Below are 18,848 nucleotides of genomic sequence, written 5' to 3' on the forward strand. Positions count from 1 at the left end.
TACCATTTCTGGTCATTACTCAAGCTTAAGTCATTTGTCCCAGGGCAGAGTTCTCCACATTGTTAGTATTCAGAGACTAAAAGCAACTGAACTCTAACTCTCATACAGGAGGACCATATGTACTCTGATCCTGTTTCTTTCAGCGTATGATGACATGGCTTGTGACAAAATAGGAGGCTTAGAGAATATTACAGGAGAGATATGAAATTTAAACAATATAGGAAAGTTCGGGATCATCACGGTATTAGGATTTTAGTATGTAGAAATCAAAAACTTATTGAAGATGGCACATTTTAAATTTTTTCTATTTTTTTTGCTTAAATTATCATTGTTTGTGTATGATGCAGTTAGGAATTCTTCATCTGTACCACTTCGATCTTTACAAAATTCTGGTGGTAGATTTTGATACCAAACACCATAGGGCATATTTGACACCTTTGCTTTGATCTTTCATTTCAGTCTTCAGATCCTTGCACGGTTGATGACAGCTAAATTCTTGCACAGGGAAATTAGAGAGAAAGGAGGTGCTTATGGAGGAGGGGCTACACTCAGTCATAGTGGAATATTCACTTTCTATTCTTACAGGTAACTCTATCTCCTCTGTAGAGTGTGTGTATATAGTAAATGTTGCCATTGTCTGTGCATATGCAGCCATTGTTCTGGATTCAATTTAACTTTCCCTGCCAGGACTGTAAATGAATTGAACAGGACAAGAAAGTGAGGCCAGAGATGGCCAGGAGGAAAGTGGTGGCTTAGAGCTGACATCACAGATCTGTCATTTCGCTCCTGGCTTTCTCCCCTCCTTCCCCCAGCGTCCAATATTGTCCCCAACACACACACACCCACATTGCATCCTAGGCTTCACTTCCATCCAGCTGGTGGTAGCTGCTGCTTTATTGCCTCCTTATTCAGTGTGTTTGATGGGTAATGTGCTGGTTTTAGCCCTTTCTCAACTGCATGCCAACATCAGTTTGTTTCTTTCTAGCCTGGCAGTGGGTATGGGAGAAGCAGAAGAGAAGGAACTAAGTTATTTTAAAAATAGTAGTTGTGGGTTCCTGGTATGTAGATCTCAACTGGCTTCTCCCAAAAGCTCCAGCTTCTATACCTAGCAGAACCAGACATGCCTACATGTGGGGTGGGGGGGTGGGGCTGGATACCTCCAAGGAGCAGAAGGTGATTCTGGTGACTGAAGAGATTATACTTTTTTCCTAATGTTATCCCTGAACAATTGCTCCAGTCTGCTCTCGTGAGGCACGTTATAACTGAGCTTCTCCTGTTCATCTTACATTTGAAACAGACTTTTCACCAGAGATTGGGAATGTGCCCACTGTCCAAGCCTAATTAAATAATTGAGAGGTCAAACTCAGTCTAGCATGCGCTGAGCTAAATTCAGTGTGGCGACATGCATTTCTGTCAGCCACACATCCGGTGTGAGTTACATTGTGTAATTTTCACTAATTTGGACACGAGTAGGTTTGCAATATGGATATGATGGGCTGAGGGACAGACTTTGGGTGTAGCAGGAAAAATCAGTTGTCAAGCAACGTGAACCTATGCCCATTTTCCCTTATGCTACACCATCCCCAGAACTCCTAAAATAAACGTGTAACTAATACTGTTACTAACGCTCATGTCAGGTGCTACATTTGGTCCATATCACTATGGAATTTATTTGTTTTGCACACCTGCTAAATAGCACTTTGGTGCAAGTTATTGATTTTGCACTTGCGGCTTAGAAACTATTTCCATCAGTACCGAATGTGTCCACCTCTGCCCAGAAACAACTGCTGTAATAGGTATTGAATAAAATATCCCTTGTCTCAGACTGTTGAAATAAGCTGCAAGCTATCTTCATCTGATATGTATGAGCGCTCGTGCATGTGTGTGATCTACATGCCATTTACAGAATGTGGTGAGTGATTGGACGGCTTTGAAATGTGCCTTCTCTAATACAAAAGTAGAGCCTAATTTAAGGAGAAATCCTGTGGCACCTCATAAACTAACAGCTATATTGGAGAGTAAGCTTTCACGGGCAAAGACCCACTTCATCAGATGCATCTGACATTGGCCTTTGCCCACGAAAGCTTCTGCTCCAATATATCTGCTAGTCTATAAGGTGCCACAAGACTTCGTTGTTTTTGCGGATACAGACTAACATGGCTGATACCTTCTAATTTGTTAGGGATCCAAACTCTATATCGACTTTTTCGACTTTTGAAAAAGCAGTGAAATGGGCCCAGTCTGGGGAGTTCACCCAACAAGACATCGATGAGGCCAAGCTTGCAGTGTTTGCAGCTGTCGATGCTCCCGTAGCTCCTTCAGACAAAGGTACGTTCTTAGTCCCTGCTGGCGTGGGAGTCTGACATTTTTGCTAGGTTTCAGGGAAAGTGAATGATTCCTAGTTTGCTCATCTAATTTCTTTCACAAGTTCCATATTTCTCCTCACTGGTTTAACATAATGATTACAGTTTCTATAAAACAGCAACTGCTGTTGCTGCTTACCTTAAAATTACATATACGCTGGCTTTTCTCTGAAATGCTCTTATTTTACTGCTTGTGATCAGGAGCTTGTCATAATAGAATAGAGGGAACTCAAATAAATAATTAGTCCTTTAACCTTTCTCAAGCTAAAAAATTACACCTAGCATACAAGAAAACTCCTCATCTATTGGTGAAATGTCTGTTGGTTAAATGTTATGCGTGGAAAGTGTATGGATTATATACTCATTTTTGTCAGCGGTGTGCATTGATCCTGAATTTGCTTAACTTCTCTGCTCTAATTTACCTATTCTTAGAGATGGGGGAAAACAAAGTGGTTTCATGTTTTGGAGATTCTTGAAGAAATGAAATGTAAACAACTTAGCACTAAGCTGTACATTGGGGTGTCAAGATGAATGGTAGCGTGTTCATGTTTCTTCTGAAAACGTCTTGAAATGCAGTTGAGAATACAGTGCAGTTTGAGAAAGCACTCTCCTCTGCTGGACAAATGCAACTTAAAACTTAAGAGACGGAGTAGGCACCTTAGCTTTATGTATGAATAAAGGAATGCTAAAGTTAAAAATCAATAAATGTTAGTAAAGGGTTAACAAACTTCAGAAGTTTATTTTTTACACTTCATGGCCTTTTTGTCTGTTAGCTTGTATAGACACAATTTTCAGGCATTCAGATGCGAGCAAAATGCTTCAGTGTCACACACTAGTTAGTTTTTAACTGCTCATATTCTAGCTGGTATCAAGCACTAGGGAAATGAACCAGGCTTCTGCCTAGCTCCACCACCAAGATGGAATTTAGAGGAGAGGAAAAAAGAAAACCCCCCTCAAATCCCTCCAAGTAGCTAGACGGGGAGTAAAGAGAGAGTGGGATGTAGCTGTAGAGCCATCAATGAATGAGAATTCCTTGATGTTCCCATTATTGGGTAAGAATTTGCAGTGTCAAGTCCATCTGTGATGATTTTGAATCTCTTTGATCACTCTAGTAATCTGTGTATGTTAGGTATCTCTCTTACAGGATTTCTTGTGAGTGTATTGCAGCATTTGTTTGCAGAACTACGCAGACTGTACATAGAGAAAAAGATGAGTCAGATTTTTGTCTTTGCAGCAGTTGACAGCATAGCTTTCTATTGGATAGCAGTTGTTGAAATCAAAACCTTCATTAAATCATTCTGAGTTCACCAAAATTCTATTGTGGGGGGAAGGGGAAGAGTTCTGACAATATTAAAATGTTCCGTTTTGACACTTACGGAACAGATTAGGTTTTTTTCCTTCCCGATGGATTTTTGGTTAATATTTTTGTGGTTTTTTTTAATGAGTTAAGATCAAAACTTCCTGATTTTTGTCAAAATACTTCCTCCACAAAATGGAACATCCATTCTCTGCTCTGTTCTAGCCTTGACTCTGCTTAGCAATTAGAAGTCTGTATGACATTTTTATGACAAATGTAGAATTGTGGAGCTCTTCACTGGCTGCAGCCTATATTCTCTCCCAGCCTATCCTGCTTTGGGGTATTGTGTGCATGTATCTCATTTTCATCCTTCAATTCATAAGGCTTCATACACTTACCAAGTCATTTTTCACTTTTAGGGATGAATCATTTCTTAAATGGCATCTCAGATAAGATGAAGCAGAGACACAGGGAACAGCTTTTTGCTGTCAGCAGCAATCACCTGATTCACGTGGCAGACAAGTGAGTGTGTGCTCATTTCAGAAACAAAAGAAAACTTTGTCAAATTAAAAACTATTGTCGGTCAAGATTTGAATTAAAAGGGCCACAATCACTTTTCTCATGGCTCTGACCGCAAAGTAACTATTTTCTGATTACGTGACTGTGTGTTGCCTGTGGGCTGCAGGTTGCTTACTTCTGTCAATTATTCTTTATTTGAGCTGAAGTGAGGTAGAGTTTGGTCTGAAAGAAATGGAGGGGGCACTCACATGGTCAAAAGAGGTGGTAGAATATGTCCAGTAAAACTGATCTTGCCCACCTGTGTCCCTATTGTCTGTTGCTTAGGTTCATCACAGAACTGAAAAGTGAGGACCTGCGCAAACTATAGGGGAAAGGAGAAACAAACACCTTACAGATTATTTTCAGATAATTTTGTTTTAAAGCTGAATAGCTAAAGCATCAGTTTTAGAACTAGGCTGATTGGCCCAGTGTTGCCCTAATGAGGACATCTGCCATTATGCATCTGTTTTTTAACTTAGTGTCTAAGGAGCAAAATACTTTCCTCTAACGTTCATATAATCGTTTTCAGCCACAGGTGATGCTGTAAAGGGGCAGAAACCAATATGATCTGGCTTCAATTTTTCTCCAGTTTACTGTCTTACTGCATGCCCTTCACATTTTTATTTATTGGCAACTTGGACCTTGGGGAAGGTCCTACATATATATGAACAGATTTAATTCAGAAGGTAAAAGGCTTCACCTGAACATGTTAGGCTGCCATCAGATTGAGTACAATGTAACTTGCATGTCAGTTGCGTGTTGGCTTTTCACAATTAGTCTCTCTCTTGCAGGTACCTTGCATGTGGGAAGAGCACCCACAGCCTGGCTATACTAGGCCCAGAGAATCCACACATTGACAAAGATCCATCCTGGGTCAAGCGGTAACATTTGTTACTGAAACTGGCTTAAAGGAAATAAAAGAAGCTAAGTCACAAAGTTTGTATCTACAACTGCATTGTATTTAAGAATGTTCATCTCTGGCTAAAGTAGATCTTCAGATATTAACTCCTATGGCATACAAATATGGATTTTAATAACTTCTGAATTTACAAATTAAGACGAATTTTAAAATGTAGTTAGCATAAATCATGTCTTAAAATATCTATTTTTAAACTGCCACTGTTGCACATAAAAGATGTTACACCTACAATGGTACTTTTGGTCTTTTTCCCAGTGCACTGTTGTCCATAACTATTTTTTACTAACTTATGTTCTGTGTACACTACAACTTAAATTTTTAACGATAGAGGGGCAGTGTTGTCTCAAAAGGGGAGAATGTGGCTTTATTAATTCACAACACATCTATTTTGATGGAGCTCCTACCCATGTGATGTTGGACTGGTAGTGAACAGAATTCTCAGAAGGCATTTTTCTCCTGTTTGCCTATAGCTAGGGTTCTGCAGCTCAATGTTGGGAAACAGCCATGATTGTCTTTTGGAGAAAAAACTGCTGTCAAGGTAACTTAACTGGTCTCTCAAATGTTTCAGCTCATCACTGAAAACAGTGCTCAATTCTGGGTGTGACTGAGGGCTGCCCCATTGCCTGAGAGAAGCAATTGGTAATTCAAGGTTCTGGCTGCACTGAGGCTTGGAACGAGCCTTTTGGCATGGGAGGACACACTTGCTTCATTTTAGCTAGTGTGCAGACCTAAGAGTGTAGACTTTCCAGTCTTGGACTATGGTGGCTAGCTTATGCATCTTCCAGAGCAGCCACAACTATGTAGTTTAGCATGATAGATGATGTGAAGTTAATGTGAGGCTTTCTTCAGTCTGGGGGAGACACGCTATGCTGCAGTGCTGACTTACCCTAAGGGTACCTCTGGCCAGCAGTTTGGAAGGGGTAAATTCCCTGGTAGAGTTATGTACACTAACTTGGCTCTAGTACTTAAGAAGGGTAGTACGGTCACACAGTTCAGGCTAGCTGCTTGAGTACATACCCGGAGAGGCTAGCAGAATGGTACACGGGTGGATAGCTTGAGCCACTAGCCATTCCACTGTGGCCACATTGCTATTTTGAGCACACTAACTTGAGCTAAGTGAGCATGAGCTAGGAATCACATCTCTCAACAGCTGTGCAGACATAACTTAAAGGAGACTTAGAGGTGGTGAATGGCCATTTTTGCAGGTTTAATAGTGCCTTTAATAGTGTTATGTCCTGTGTGGGGCAGTTCAAATTAAAGCAACTTTATTGTGAAGCTGTAGTACAGAAAAAACTTGTAGCTGCCATGCTCTCTCTCTCCCCCATCCCACCACAAGCTGAAGTTAATCTGTTTCCTTTTAGACTGCAAACAAAAGCTGCTTGTATTTTTTAGTTGTGTTCATCTGTTGTTTAAAAATTAACAAATACAGCTGACAACTCAAAGTCACACAAGTGGTTTGCAACAGTACTTTTATTCCACTTTGGATACATAAATTCACTCTAACTTGACACACAACTAGCCTTTTACATATATTCTGAATATAGACACTATCTCTGAGATAAAGTGCGCTAGATGAATGACATCACTGAGTGCATAGAAGAACTGTGTTAAATGTAAGGATTAGGCTGTCAATTGATATTTTGTAAGTTAGGTGCTAGGATCTGCTTTAAACCTGGGATAATATTGGGCAACAAACTTGTGTGACATTTTGCATTTCTGAATTCACGTAAAGTGCTGGTACAATAACTTAAATGTTACAAACAAAGCTGTAATCATGTTCTGAAGCATTGTTACACACAAGGTATGTCTAATGGTCTCCTTAGATAGCTCCAGTTTCCACTTCTTTTGGGCTGTGCCTCGCTACGTGCTCTAGGCGACCTGAATCTGAAACATCATAGCTAGTCTTGTATTTGGCTAGAATTTTCATCAGAGGTCGAAGTTTCAGCCACCACTGTTCCTTAGGAATTCTGTGCCTGCGCAGAAGATTGGGGGGGGCAAGGAGAGAGTCAAAGCTGTTCTGTGTAAATGACCCCACTGATGTTATCCCTAAGGTCCACATTCACTAAAAGTTGGCTTCATTCAAATGATATGCAGTTTTGGAAAGGCAGTTCTTATCAGCATATATTAATGACTACCTCTGCTTGAACCAATAAACTTTAGGTTCGTTTTGTGAGTAATGCTCTGTACATACAGATAGGAACACAGAAAATTGACTGTTCAGCTGCATTTGGGTTTTAATTTAACACTTTTGTGAAGAAGGATTGTGGCAGTTAGTAACCAATATTTACTCTCCTCCCTCTCCTACTCTAGTTTGCCTTATCACATACATGAATTCCATGACCTCCCCATCTTGATTTTTTGCCAACTAACCCAGCTAAGCTCAGACACAATTCATTACTTCTGTTGTGGCAAGTTGTAAGAACCTTAATTAGACCAAATGCAACCGTTTAATAAAAATGGATACGGGATTAAGGACACCAAACGCTAGAGGTGGTTGATATTCCTTGTAACCCTGGTCCAACTATGCCAACTTATGCCTATAGGAGGCTGCCCTCCTAAACAATACCAGTCAGTCATTTGCAGGCATTCCAGCAAAGCAGGTTGTGAAGAGGGATTCAAGAAAATTCAGCAGTAGCTTTGAATTCGCACAGGCTGTGTCTCTGGGTAATCCGCCCAAGCAGGGAATAGCAATGAGGTACCGCAATGAACATGCAGCACCTCATAAGACTAATTCTTGCCGCAGCAACAACTTCGAAGCACTGGCAAGTCGTGCAGCTGCGGGCACTTCGAAGTCTCATGAAACTTCAGTGTGCTTTTACTCCAAAATTTGCAGAATTGCCATGGTGAGAATTAATCTTATGAGGTTATGCATATTCATCGCAGCACCTCATTGCTGTTCCTCGCTCAGGCTGGTTGCAATGCCTCCACTGAAGAAGGGGGCTAGTGTAGCCTTAGCACGCTATTCTCATGCGAAGAGGTTGGCAGGGAGAAAGCACGAAGTGCCTTGTGAGAAAAGCAGATGGTGTGACCTGAGGCCACCATCCTGGGCCTGGGGATGGAAGGAGGTAATGTTGAAAGGTAGACGGGGGCTACATGTTGAAGTTTGACTGTTGTGGAGCAGGGAAGGAGTGATGCAAAAGGAGGACTGGAATTTGTACAACTGGCCCCAGCCTTGTTCACTTACTCAAAATCTGCTTGATCCTTAAGCTCAACCACAGGTTGGAAGACAAGATTGCGTCTGCGCATTCCGAGCAAACAAACTGAGTCATCGGTGTTGGCGAACACTTTTCCTATAAAAATAAATAAGGCAATGTTAATCCTTTGCAGGGAATTACTCTTGTACTAAATCAAGAAGTCTAAGAGTGAGTTTGTGGCAAGAATCTTAATTTGTTGAGTTACTGAAGTCTTAAAAGTAAACAATGACAGTGTGTTAGGGAAACATCCACTGTTTTGTGGCTTGTTAGTTTTAATGATTGAGCAGTAAAGATGCAATTTTATTTAACCACTCAAATAAGTGGTGCAGCCTTAACTTCAATTTCCAATTAGATTTATTATAATAAACCTTGCTTCATGAAGCTGAGCAAATAAATTCCAAAGAAGACATATTACCTTCTTCTGTGTCCCATGCAGGCATCAAGAAACAAAACAAAAAGGTACATGTAACTATAAAACTATCAATTTCTGAATGCATAAACACCCCTAGGAAACCATAAGAAAAAAAACCCACCAAATTCAGGGAACCCCTTATTTGCAGATACAAGTCTCTCCAGGGGCCATTCCTTGTCATTGGTGCTTTGAAACACAATGACAATACTCTCTAATACTCTAAGCCTGGATAAATTGTTAAAACATGTAGAACTATGTTAAACCATGCATGCTAAGCTAGTATTTCACTACTGTATTAAAATCTCCACAAATCTCTTGAATGGCTTTGCTGGAGTTAACATACAAGGAAGAGAGATGATAAATAGACAAATAGTTCTGCACCTTTTCGGTATGTCTCTCTCAATTTCTTTGAGATCCACTGTACCGCTTTTGCAGAGATTTTTGTCCCAAAATTCCTGTCAAATGGGGAAGGTGCTCCACCCTGTCAAAAAGTAAAATGTAATTGGAGATTTGTTGCAATTTTGCACCAGCTAGAAGCATTACTGTTGTCATCCACCAGGCTGCTGTGTGTCTGGCTGCTTCCTCCCCTTCATTTTTATTTTTTAAACATACCATTGCTTTACCTTAGCCACAGAATTCCCAATGTGGGAGTCTCACAGGGACTTTGCCTTGACAGTTTGAAATACTGAAATCCAATTCCACAAGGTGCACATAAGGACATGCTTAATTCCCATTAAAGTCAATGGGACTTAGTCATCCATCCTTCAGAAGAGTGCTAATTTGCATGAGCTTTCTACCTCACTTTTTTGAGTGCTGCCTTAACAATATTCACCATTGTAGCAGCAGTAGAGAGAGCCAGAAAGGCTGGCCACACGCACCTAAGCAAGCAAAGGGCAGACTAGAGAACTAGTGACAGAACAAACAGGCCTGGCACTATTGCACCACAGGTTGGAGGCTGTAATCCAAAACACTATAGCAGTCATGCAGCAGCTATCCCTAAACCCTCCTGCTGTGTACAGGGAGAAGTTCATAACTTTACCTGCTGCATGTGACCCAGTACATTCTTTCTGCAATCGAACACACCTTTTCCCTCCTCAGAATATAACTGGTAGATAAAGTCAGTGGTGTAATTTTCGTTGGAGTTCTCATTTCTATGACAAGATGAAAGGGAAAAAAAAGGGCAACACTGTCAAGCCAGTTAAAACCCCAATTAAACTACCAGACCTCTTTATAGAGGCAGATACTGAGAGGGCACATGTCCCACACCCGATAACTCCATTGTCCTCTTGCCCTCATATGAGTGGCAGGACTTGTGTATCTTCATCTTCCTGTGCCAAGACTGCCCCATGTTTGTTTTACATACACTTGGGTCTCTGCACCTCCACACACCAATATGGTGAATGTCTGAGCTTTATGTGATTATACAGAGGCCTTAGCAGCTGAACTGCAACCTGTTTTCTAAGACACAGCTGATCCTCTAGGCTATGCAAACTTGAGGATTCCTCTCCCACCCATCCACCCACTCACACACCTGTTCTTTTTAGTGTCTTAGCATATTTAAATTGCTAAGCAAAGTGGGTAGGCGAATGCATTTGGTGATTTCTTTCTATAACTGACTCTTGCCATCTAAGCTGAAAAGCAATGCTCATAAAAGAGGTGGTCAGACTGACAAAAGCGGTTCACACTAGGACAAAAGATGCGGTGTTAAAGTCCTTGTGTAGTCAAGGAAATTTGAATTTTAAACTTTGTCAGCCTTATCTACACTAGAATTTTTACATGGGACAAGAGTGAACATATTTTAAAACACATTGTTTTTCCTAGGAAAGATAGGCTAAAGAGAAATTTTTTCCAAAACTGCTGGGCTGAAGAGTGCACTTGCTGCCGTGTAGAGCTTAAACAATAATACTTTCAAAATAAACGATTAAAAACCCTGGACTCTGGTTTACACCACAGGCACTGCTGATCAGTGATTGCTTGAGACCCTCTAGAAACATTTTGTTGCAAAATGTCCAACACTTGATAACTATGTGCCTCATAAGTTATTTACAGGCTCTCCTTGTAGTTTCAGCAAGATGATTGCCTTTGTTCACTTGTGGAAGAGTTCCAAAGGGCTAACCTTCAAGACAATAACATTCTAGAGCCTTTACTGGCAGAGCATGGCCTTGGCCTGAGATTGAGGAGTTCAGAATTTTGAAAAGGTGAGCAATAAAAGGAATGGAGACCTAGTTTTGATGTAACATAGAAGGGTACAGAGGGAGATGATGTTTGCTCACCTCAGCACAAGACCACGCTGGATGCTGGTTTTCATCTTTTCGGTCAAATGCTCCACATTAGCCTAGAAACAGAGTCACACAAAGCACCCTAAAACACATGTATGAGATAACTCAACAGTTATCCAGTTTCATAAAGAATTTCTATACATGATTACGGGTTTACAGGAGTACTTAGAAATCCCTTGTATAATGTAAAAATCCAGCTAGCCAATAATTTATTGGGCTTCCTGACAAATTATAATAGGTGAATTAAAAGCTACTGATCTTGATTTAAAATTAGCCTCTTTTCCCTCCACGCCCACCAAAAACTTGTAGCTTCTTTGTATCTCTAGACAAGTGTTTCTGTGTTTTTTAGTTCATCTGCACATCACTGATACAGCACCTACCAAACTTTATTTACATCACAACATAGGAATTACCAGACTGTATCAGGCCCTTAATCTATCCCATCTTGTATCCCATCAGTAACAAAGACCAGCACCAGAAAGTGTAAGAACTCAATAACAGGCGAATGTGGGATAAGCTGCGTCCCCCGTCCCCCCACCCCACTGGGGTGCACCCTAGTCTCTGATAGATAAGCAGCTGGATCTGAAGCATTAAGATTTATATCCCAGAATTTGTCAACATTAATTCTAACAATGCAGGATATTCTTGATAGCCATTTTCCCCACTCCATTCCTGAGAGTCAAAAGTCACCTGTGGCAAGGAGTTCCAGTGAAAAAAATATTTCCTTCTTGTCCTTTTCATTTGCCTATTCATTTTGCCCATCTCCAGCCATTTACTATGTACTAAATCAGATGGCAAAAGAATGTGTAATTTTTCTAATGTTGCCACAGTGCCAGAACATTGCAATTTTTGGCCTTTCCAGTCTGCTTGATGCTTGAGTGTCTGACTACAAAATATATACTGGCATAATATTCCAGTTTTCTGGGGGTGAAGGTATTACTATGCATTAAAAGAAGCCATTTGTTGCAGCAGGCTAAGATAACTATTTTGTAACAGCATCCAACCAACTACACCAACACAACGAACTTCTATTAAATGCTACGTGCCTGTGGTGTACAACACACTAGTCACTAGCCACATGCGGCTATTTGGACAGTTGACTGTGGATAGTTGGCTTGAACAACAAATATATTTTTAGACTAATGTGCCTACTGCTTCGGAGCTGGTTGGACACCACAGCGAACATACGTGCACCACTTTGAAAGTCTGCATACAAGCCAGCAGGACATTTCAGGAAGGTGGAGCTGCATACCTGGAGCTCTCGAATATCAAACTTCTCTTCAAAAATATAAGCAGCATCTGCACCTGCAGCCAGGGCCCCCATATTGGCCAGGTAACCGCAGTAGCCACCCATTGTCTCAATGATGAACACACGACGTTTGGTCCCACTGGCTGACTGTTTGATGCGATCGCATGTCTAAGTAAAGCAAAGAATATTAGGGACTTGCAAACAGAAACAGTGCTATTTAACATATGTTGTATGATTCTTCATTACAATTATGAGATTCCTGAGCTCTATTACTATAGATATATGCCCATATACACTACCATGTCAACTGTCAATTTTGGCGAGAAAAATATTTCTTCTAAGATACTATTCAAAACAGGATATCCTGATATCACGTTTGCTTGTGGTATCCTGTTAACTGGCTGCTTTCTGTGAAGGAAAAATGAACCTTATAGCACATTCTTATGTTTAAACTTTGGGGTAGTTATACTGGAGTTTTACAGAAATATAAAAATGGAGTTTGCTTTGTGATCTGGCAAATAACCAAATTTAGCCACTTTCTGCCTTTACTGTGCACACGACAGAAGAAAACACCTTTGATACTGAAGGGGTTTAAGTACACTTCCTAAGAAGTTGTCTTTACAATTAGAATTTATGAGGCTGAAGTCCGAGGTTTCTACTGCTCCACGCCTTGGTTTCTAAGAGGGCTATTCATGCACATTTCCATGACTTGGCAGCAACAGTTAACTTCTCCCACTTCATGTCCATAAACACATACTGCTTATGGGAAATTAACCTCAAACCAGATCTTAAACCATTCGTAGATAAATGTTGCTTTCTGTAAGGAAATCTGTTGGCTTAGATGAAGCATGGGGTGATGATTTACAGCAACTTCTAGCAGAGCTGCCTGGGGGTAGCTTACACAAACCTCCACAGAAGTAAATTTCAAGTTGACAGCTCCGATCAGAGGGCTAACGTGAAACCCCCAAAACAACTTCAGAATTGGAAAAATTGCCAGGCATCCCTGAACTCAATATACCTAATGATATTCCAAATTTTGGTAGTTATTTCAACATCTTGTGAAAGCCAAATGTGCACAAAACTGTCTTGCAAAACAGTCTTTGAATTATCATGCATTCACCCCATACCAGTATGAAGATAATAGGCTGGATAGGAAGTGAAATGATAATTGCTCATTAAACATCTTTCCTTGAGGGCAAATAGAATCTTGCAAAGCTGGTTCATGAGTCCACCTGAATCAAGAGGAGACAGATGAGTGCAAGGATCTAGCAACTTCATTATCAACTTCTTAGCCTTTTTGACAATATATTTAGAAGGAAACATAAAAACAGCCCTCAGAGCTCTGATGGAGTTTATATGAGTAACTATGGGTGCAGTTCTACATTTGATGTTCTTCCTTTCTGACTGTGTGTAGGTTTTCCAAATATAGCCTTACCATCATTTATTTGCTGATCTATAAAGACAGGTTCTTAACCTGATATTTGCATTAAATACCTACTTACCAGAACACAAAACAAATAAAGTTTAAATTGGTAAATGGGAAAACCTAAAAAAATTGAAAAATCATAAAACATTTAACATATTTTACAGCATATAAGCATGAATTATGTATATGTATTCCATATACACACACATTTACTTCAGTTCAGCTCCAAAAATTTGAACGTGCATTTGCAAATGATCAAATTGACTAAAAACATGTTATCTCTTATTCTTTTAAAGGCAGGAAGCAGCTCCAGCAAAAAATATGTCACACGTCAGTTGAGATCAAGCATGTCATCAGTCTGTTATAATGGCAAACTCTCTCTAGCCACTCTGGCCATACTGTATGCTCCAGTCTCTTCTGTGCTGAGTACAGCTGAATGTAAGCACTCAATATGAAAAACAATCGCGTACCTACAGCAACCCCTGCTGCTTTCACGAATCCCAGGCTTATGATCAGACTAACTGCTTGGAGACATGTATACTCTATCACATTACTGAGGAAATCCTGGCATTTAGTTACTGAGAAAGCAAGCACATACGCCAGGCTGTCCGAAAATGATTTAGCTACCAACTTGCAATACCTCAAAAGGGCCTGTAATTCAGTAGGTGGGAGCTCAGTGCTTTCTGAAAATCTGCCCTTTCTCCCTCATCCCACAGCATCTCAAATTGCAACATCTAATACACCAGGGACCCACAAATCACTTACTGGGTTTGAGTGTTGGCCTACTTTTTATAAAGGTCAATTATTTTATTTTATTTATAGGGACAATCTGGTGATCATGTCCTGGCCTCATTTCCTATTCCTTTGCTCTCAGGAGACCTGGGGCATGATAAACATCTTCCTTTTCAATCTGCAATTGAATGGTGACTGCCCAGCTGCAGAATACCACTGACAGCCTCTACAGAATCTTGTCCAGTCAGTTGGGGGATGCAGCACAGGGATTCTTACTATTCAATCAGAATTTTGAGAAAGAAGTTACTGGGTGTGATTCTGCAGCTTGTGTTACACAGGAGGTCTGACTGGACAGTAATCATGGTCCTTCCTGGCCTTAAAATCTACACATGGGTTTTTCCCATGAGTAATTACAGGTTTCCCAATGTTCTAACCAGGATAGACTTTGGACCTATCAGAGGTTTGTAGTACGCCAGCCTCACAAGTATTTAGGTGCTAAGCTACCTAGAATCTACCCATCTAAATACTGAAAATAATGATTCTGAACATCACAGCACAGCACTGCAGTATGAGGCACTAAAAATGGAAAAATTGCTCAAAATTTTGTAGCCCAGCATTTTGATTTTTTTTTAAACTGTGCTGATATCTGGATTTCCATCTGCTAAGGCTGTCTTATCTGGCTAGTTATCTGGATTGTTTAGTTCCTAGTCCTTTCACATCAGAGTCAGAGATTCCACAGAACTACTTCTGTTGGCTCTGATGAATACTCCATAACCCCCAGCAGCACTAAGGAGTTAAAATTCCTGCATGAGGTTTTTGAAGAATGTGAAATAAAGAACAACAATGTCTGTTTTGTTAAGCTGATCTTTTAACTTTGTGACAGCATATTCATCTGGGAAGTGGGGAAAGGTTTTATTCTTCCTACTTTCCTTTTACAGGACTTCTTCCAACCTACAAACAGCCTGAGTCTGTGAGCACTTAAACAAATGCACTTTGCTTCTGCGTGGAAGGAATTACTGACAAGCATAAACATTTTTAGAACTCAGCTCTCCCTTGGTATATAAGGCACAATTTTGAGGAAGAAATATTCGTAAAGATTGCAGTATCACAGAATAATAGTCAACATTGCTTACCTGATGTTTTCAGAGACAGATCTACAGCTGGCACACACTGTCAGCTGAGAATGTGAAGTGTTTGAAAAGATATTACTACTTTTCCTCATTTACTGCTGAGGGGGAAAGGCTCAAGAGGGTCTACATGACTTGCCCAATGGCGCACACAATGACAGTGTTACAAGCAGAATTAGAACTCAGAGGCCAAGTTCTGAGCATCTGTTACCCAAACACGAAACACTCTGCCTCTCCTAGGAACTCTGGTATTCAAAGAAGAACCCAAGAGCAACAGTACACTGCTGTCAACCTCAACCAAAGATGCTGACTCTAAGCCAGCGGCGCTAACCCACAGAACAAAATGGGAGTGCATGTACGTGAGCTTAGGCAAAATGTTGCTCATTTCATTTTTACTTTGAGCAGTAACACAGGTGAAGCACTACTGAAAGCTGAGTGGCTGGCAATAAAAGGCAACAGCATAGAAGCAACAACTGTCAGTATTTTCCACCTTATCTGTGGCCAGCTCCCATTTATAACTTCTATTGTTGGTATGCCTCGGAAAGCCGTTTTCAGGCTTTAGCAGGTAATTCCCTATTGAAGATTTTGGCCCCACTGATACACATTGCCTTCTGTGTGCAGAGTTAGATCCCGCTATGGCTGCCACTGGCAGAGCTATAATGGTGCTGATACAACAGTGGGAGACTACGGGAAATGCCAAAGCAAGCAGGGATTAAAAGACAAATCCTGGTCTCACTGAAATCAATGACAAAATCTGCAGGCGCCAAAGGACACATTAAAATGTTTTATTTTTAAAGGGATGCTGAGGAGCTAGGATTGGAGAAGCAAGGGATTCTGCACAACGGCTAAGGGCAGAGCACACATTCACATAGGCTTTATCTAATAACATGGCAAGGAAGGACAGAAAATGATCCCTGTGAACTGACTTCAGTGGCAGCTGCAGCAAAATAATGTGCAAAGAGTAATGTGCCATGTAGCCAGTTTGAAATCAAATTCTTTGCAATTTAAACAGAAACTGCAATCAGTACTAGTATCTCCATGCTGTTCAACTATAAAAGGAAGTGACACCACTGAAGGCCAAGTTTTCATGTATCCAACCTGTAAAATTCACTATCTCCTTATACAGGACTTTAAGTGTTGCAGTCATGAGGCCCCAGTTCAGCGCAGTACTTAAACATGTGCTAAACATTTATCATATGGCCAATCCGACTGAAGTGTTTTATGCTCCAAACTTGGGCTTATGTGGGAACTGGGATCTTATTCAGTCATTGGTCTGTTCCTTGGGCCATTTACTTTTTAAGGTGTGTGGGTTTTTTCTTTCACTTATGTATAGCAATGTAGTAGTAATCCTATACAAGTTATTTCAATAAACAAAAGTTATTATGTATGTTATTCTTATTACAAACATTCATACGTTCTAAAAATGCATTGGAATAGTTACACTAATGCCACTAAACACCAAAGCAAAAGCTAAATAATAGCCAAGATGTTATTTTTTATTTTTAATTTAGGTTAATCTTCAACCAAACTGGAAAATGTTGATTACTTTCTGCTCACAGAAGCTCAATGGTTTAAAACTAGATGATGTTAGAAAACTGAATGTTTCAAGGTCATCCCAACAAAGAGAGAGAGACATGGTACAGTTTAATTTTCAAAGGATATGCAGTCTTACCTCCACAATAGCATTCAGGGAAGTGTCAGCACCAATGCTAAAGTCAGTGCCTGGCACATTGTTGCTAATAGTAGCTGGCAACACACAAACAGGAATGCAAAACTCCTCAAAGCGAGCACGTGCCTCAGCTAATTGCAGACAACTTTCATAGGCCTGAAGCAGTGGTACAAGCATTATTAGCAATACACCCTTGCATGTGGAAGGCAAATTATTATGCATTCAGCTAGTGGCTCCTTATGTGTGATGGGAGGGTTGGCTTTCCATTGGCACAACAAAATGAAATTGGTGATACTAAGGAGGGACCAAAAAAAAAATCTTATCAGTACCACAACAGTGCACTGGGGTCACATTGGCACAATGCTCTTCTGAAGAAAGCGCACAAAGAAGTTAAAGCGAGTTAGTATAGAGCAAAAATGAAATGTTGATAATGCAGAGATCTGCAGTAGCTAAGCAGAAATAGAGGCAGCGTGAGTGTACTAGAAATAAGTCACCTCAAAAAACGTTAAATGAACAAACACTATTCTATACATTAAATGAGTTAAGGAAAAGTAGCCTACACTCACAAGAATATGCTTGTGGATATACTACAAGTTGAACCTCTCTAGTCCGGCAATATCCATGATCCAGCATGATTTTAGTAAACCGGATGCCCACCTATCATGGGTGTGGCCAAGTTTCTCGTGGCCCCATGAAGTTTGTTTACAGCAACGAGTGCTGCCTCTCACTGTTCTGTGCTGTTACTTAGCTCTAATTCACTCCTAAATGTCTTGGAAGAGCCCAGTGGAAGTGTTGATAATGCTGCTAGAAAATATTGACCTCCCATGGTTCGGCAAAATGCTCTGATTTGGCACCGGTCAGGTCCCAAGAGTGCCAGAAAAAAAGAGGTTCACCCTGTAGCATTATGGAGCGTTACTACTTTGTTCTAGAAGGCGATGACAAACCTCTGTAACTGAAAGAAAAAAATCATGAACATATGCTTTTTTCCAAAAGCCTGGAAGAAGCATATACATCAAGAGACACCTGTTTTTTATGCAGGCAACTTTGATTACTGTGCAAAAACCAAAAGCAGAGATCTTGCACATATACATGAACAAGACCATATATTTTGCATGAACATTCAGAAGTTTTCTGAGGGACCTTTGGGGAATGTTTAATCCCTTATGGTCAGGAGGTAAACGTATAGTGTGTGAGGTAGTCTCTGTGTATCTCACAGGCTCTGGAGTTCCTAGAACTCTTACTTTGGAGGGAAGGACTACAGAACATGCAGCTGTTCTGATCTAAGTGAACACATTAGTCCAATTTCCTCAATATGCCATAATCCTGAACAAACACTGTGTAGAAAGGATGTGAAAAATCCCCACGTATTTAGTGAATCTCCAAAGGAATCCAAATCCTGCAGTACTTTCTGCTTTCACCAGTCTGTCTCCCAGGAGGGAAAGCAGTGCAGAGCCATCTGGTTGGGGTCTGTGTTCCCTCTAAACTGAGCTCTTGGGTGGCCACACAGGAGAGATTCAAATGCCTCTCAGCTGACTACCAGAGCACCAACAGCGAGCAGCATGTGTTTCTGCTGGTGGCGCACATCGACACATGCTTCAGTGCACATAAAACATTTATTATGCA

The 18,848-nt window shown here is 40.6% G+C and overlaps 2 protein-coding genes across 7 annotated transcripts in view; one reads left to right on the top strand and one right to left on the bottom strand.

The window, feature by feature from the left end:
- The window catches only part of PITRM1 (pitrilysin metallopeptidase 1), a 49,543-nt gene extending 43,087 nt beyond the window's left edge, over positions 1–6,456 (top strand). Inside the window, exons 24-27 of one of the 2 annotated variants that reach the window (XM_074985010.1) lie at positions 460–585; positions 2,183–2,328; positions 4,080–4,182; positions 5,010–6,456. In XM_074985010.1, coding sequence (XP_074841111.1) covers positions 460–585; positions 2,183–2,328; positions 4,080–4,182; positions 5,010–5,103 — 469 coding nt within the window. In that variant the 3' untranslated portion in view covers positions 5,104–6,456. The remainder of the gene's footprint in view (positions 1–459; positions 586–2,182; positions 2,329–4,079; positions 4,183–5,009) is intronic. The other variant, XM_074985012.1, reaches the window with a different exon arrangement.
- A 131-nt stretch (positions 6,457–6,587) lies between these two features.
- Positions 6,588–18,848, bottom strand: part of PFKP (phosphofructokinase, platelet) — an 81,716-nt gene continuing 69,455 nt past the window's right edge. For 3 of the 5 annotated variants that reach the window (XM_074985017.1, XM_074985016.1, XM_074985014.1), the window contains 7 exons: positions 17,229–17,381; positions 12,275–12,439; positions 11,017–11,078; positions 9,783–9,894; positions 9,125–9,224; positions 8,322–8,427; positions 6,588–7,110 (listed from right to left, as the gene is read on the bottom strand). In XM_074985017.1, coding sequence (XP_074841118.1) covers positions 6,957–7,110; positions 8,322–8,427; positions 9,125–9,224; positions 9,783–9,894; positions 11,017–11,078; positions 12,275–12,439; positions 17,229–17,381 — 852 coding nt within the window. In that variant the 3' untranslated portion in view covers positions 6,588–6,956. The remainder of the gene's footprint in view (positions 7,111–8,321; positions 8,428–9,124; positions 9,225–9,782; positions 9,895–11,016; positions 11,079–12,274; positions 12,440–17,228; positions 17,382–18,848) is intronic. The other 2 variants (XM_074985015.1, XM_074985013.1) reach the window with 1 other exon arrangement.

The sequence above is a fragment of the Carettochelys insculpta genome, chromosome 2 (genome assembly GCF_033958435.1).
Source record: "Carettochelys insculpta isolate YL-2023 chromosome 2, ASM3395843v1, whole genome shotgun sequence".
Taxonomy (NCBI): Eukaryota; Metazoa; Chordata; order Testudines; family Carettochelyidae; genus Carettochelys; species Carettochelys insculpta.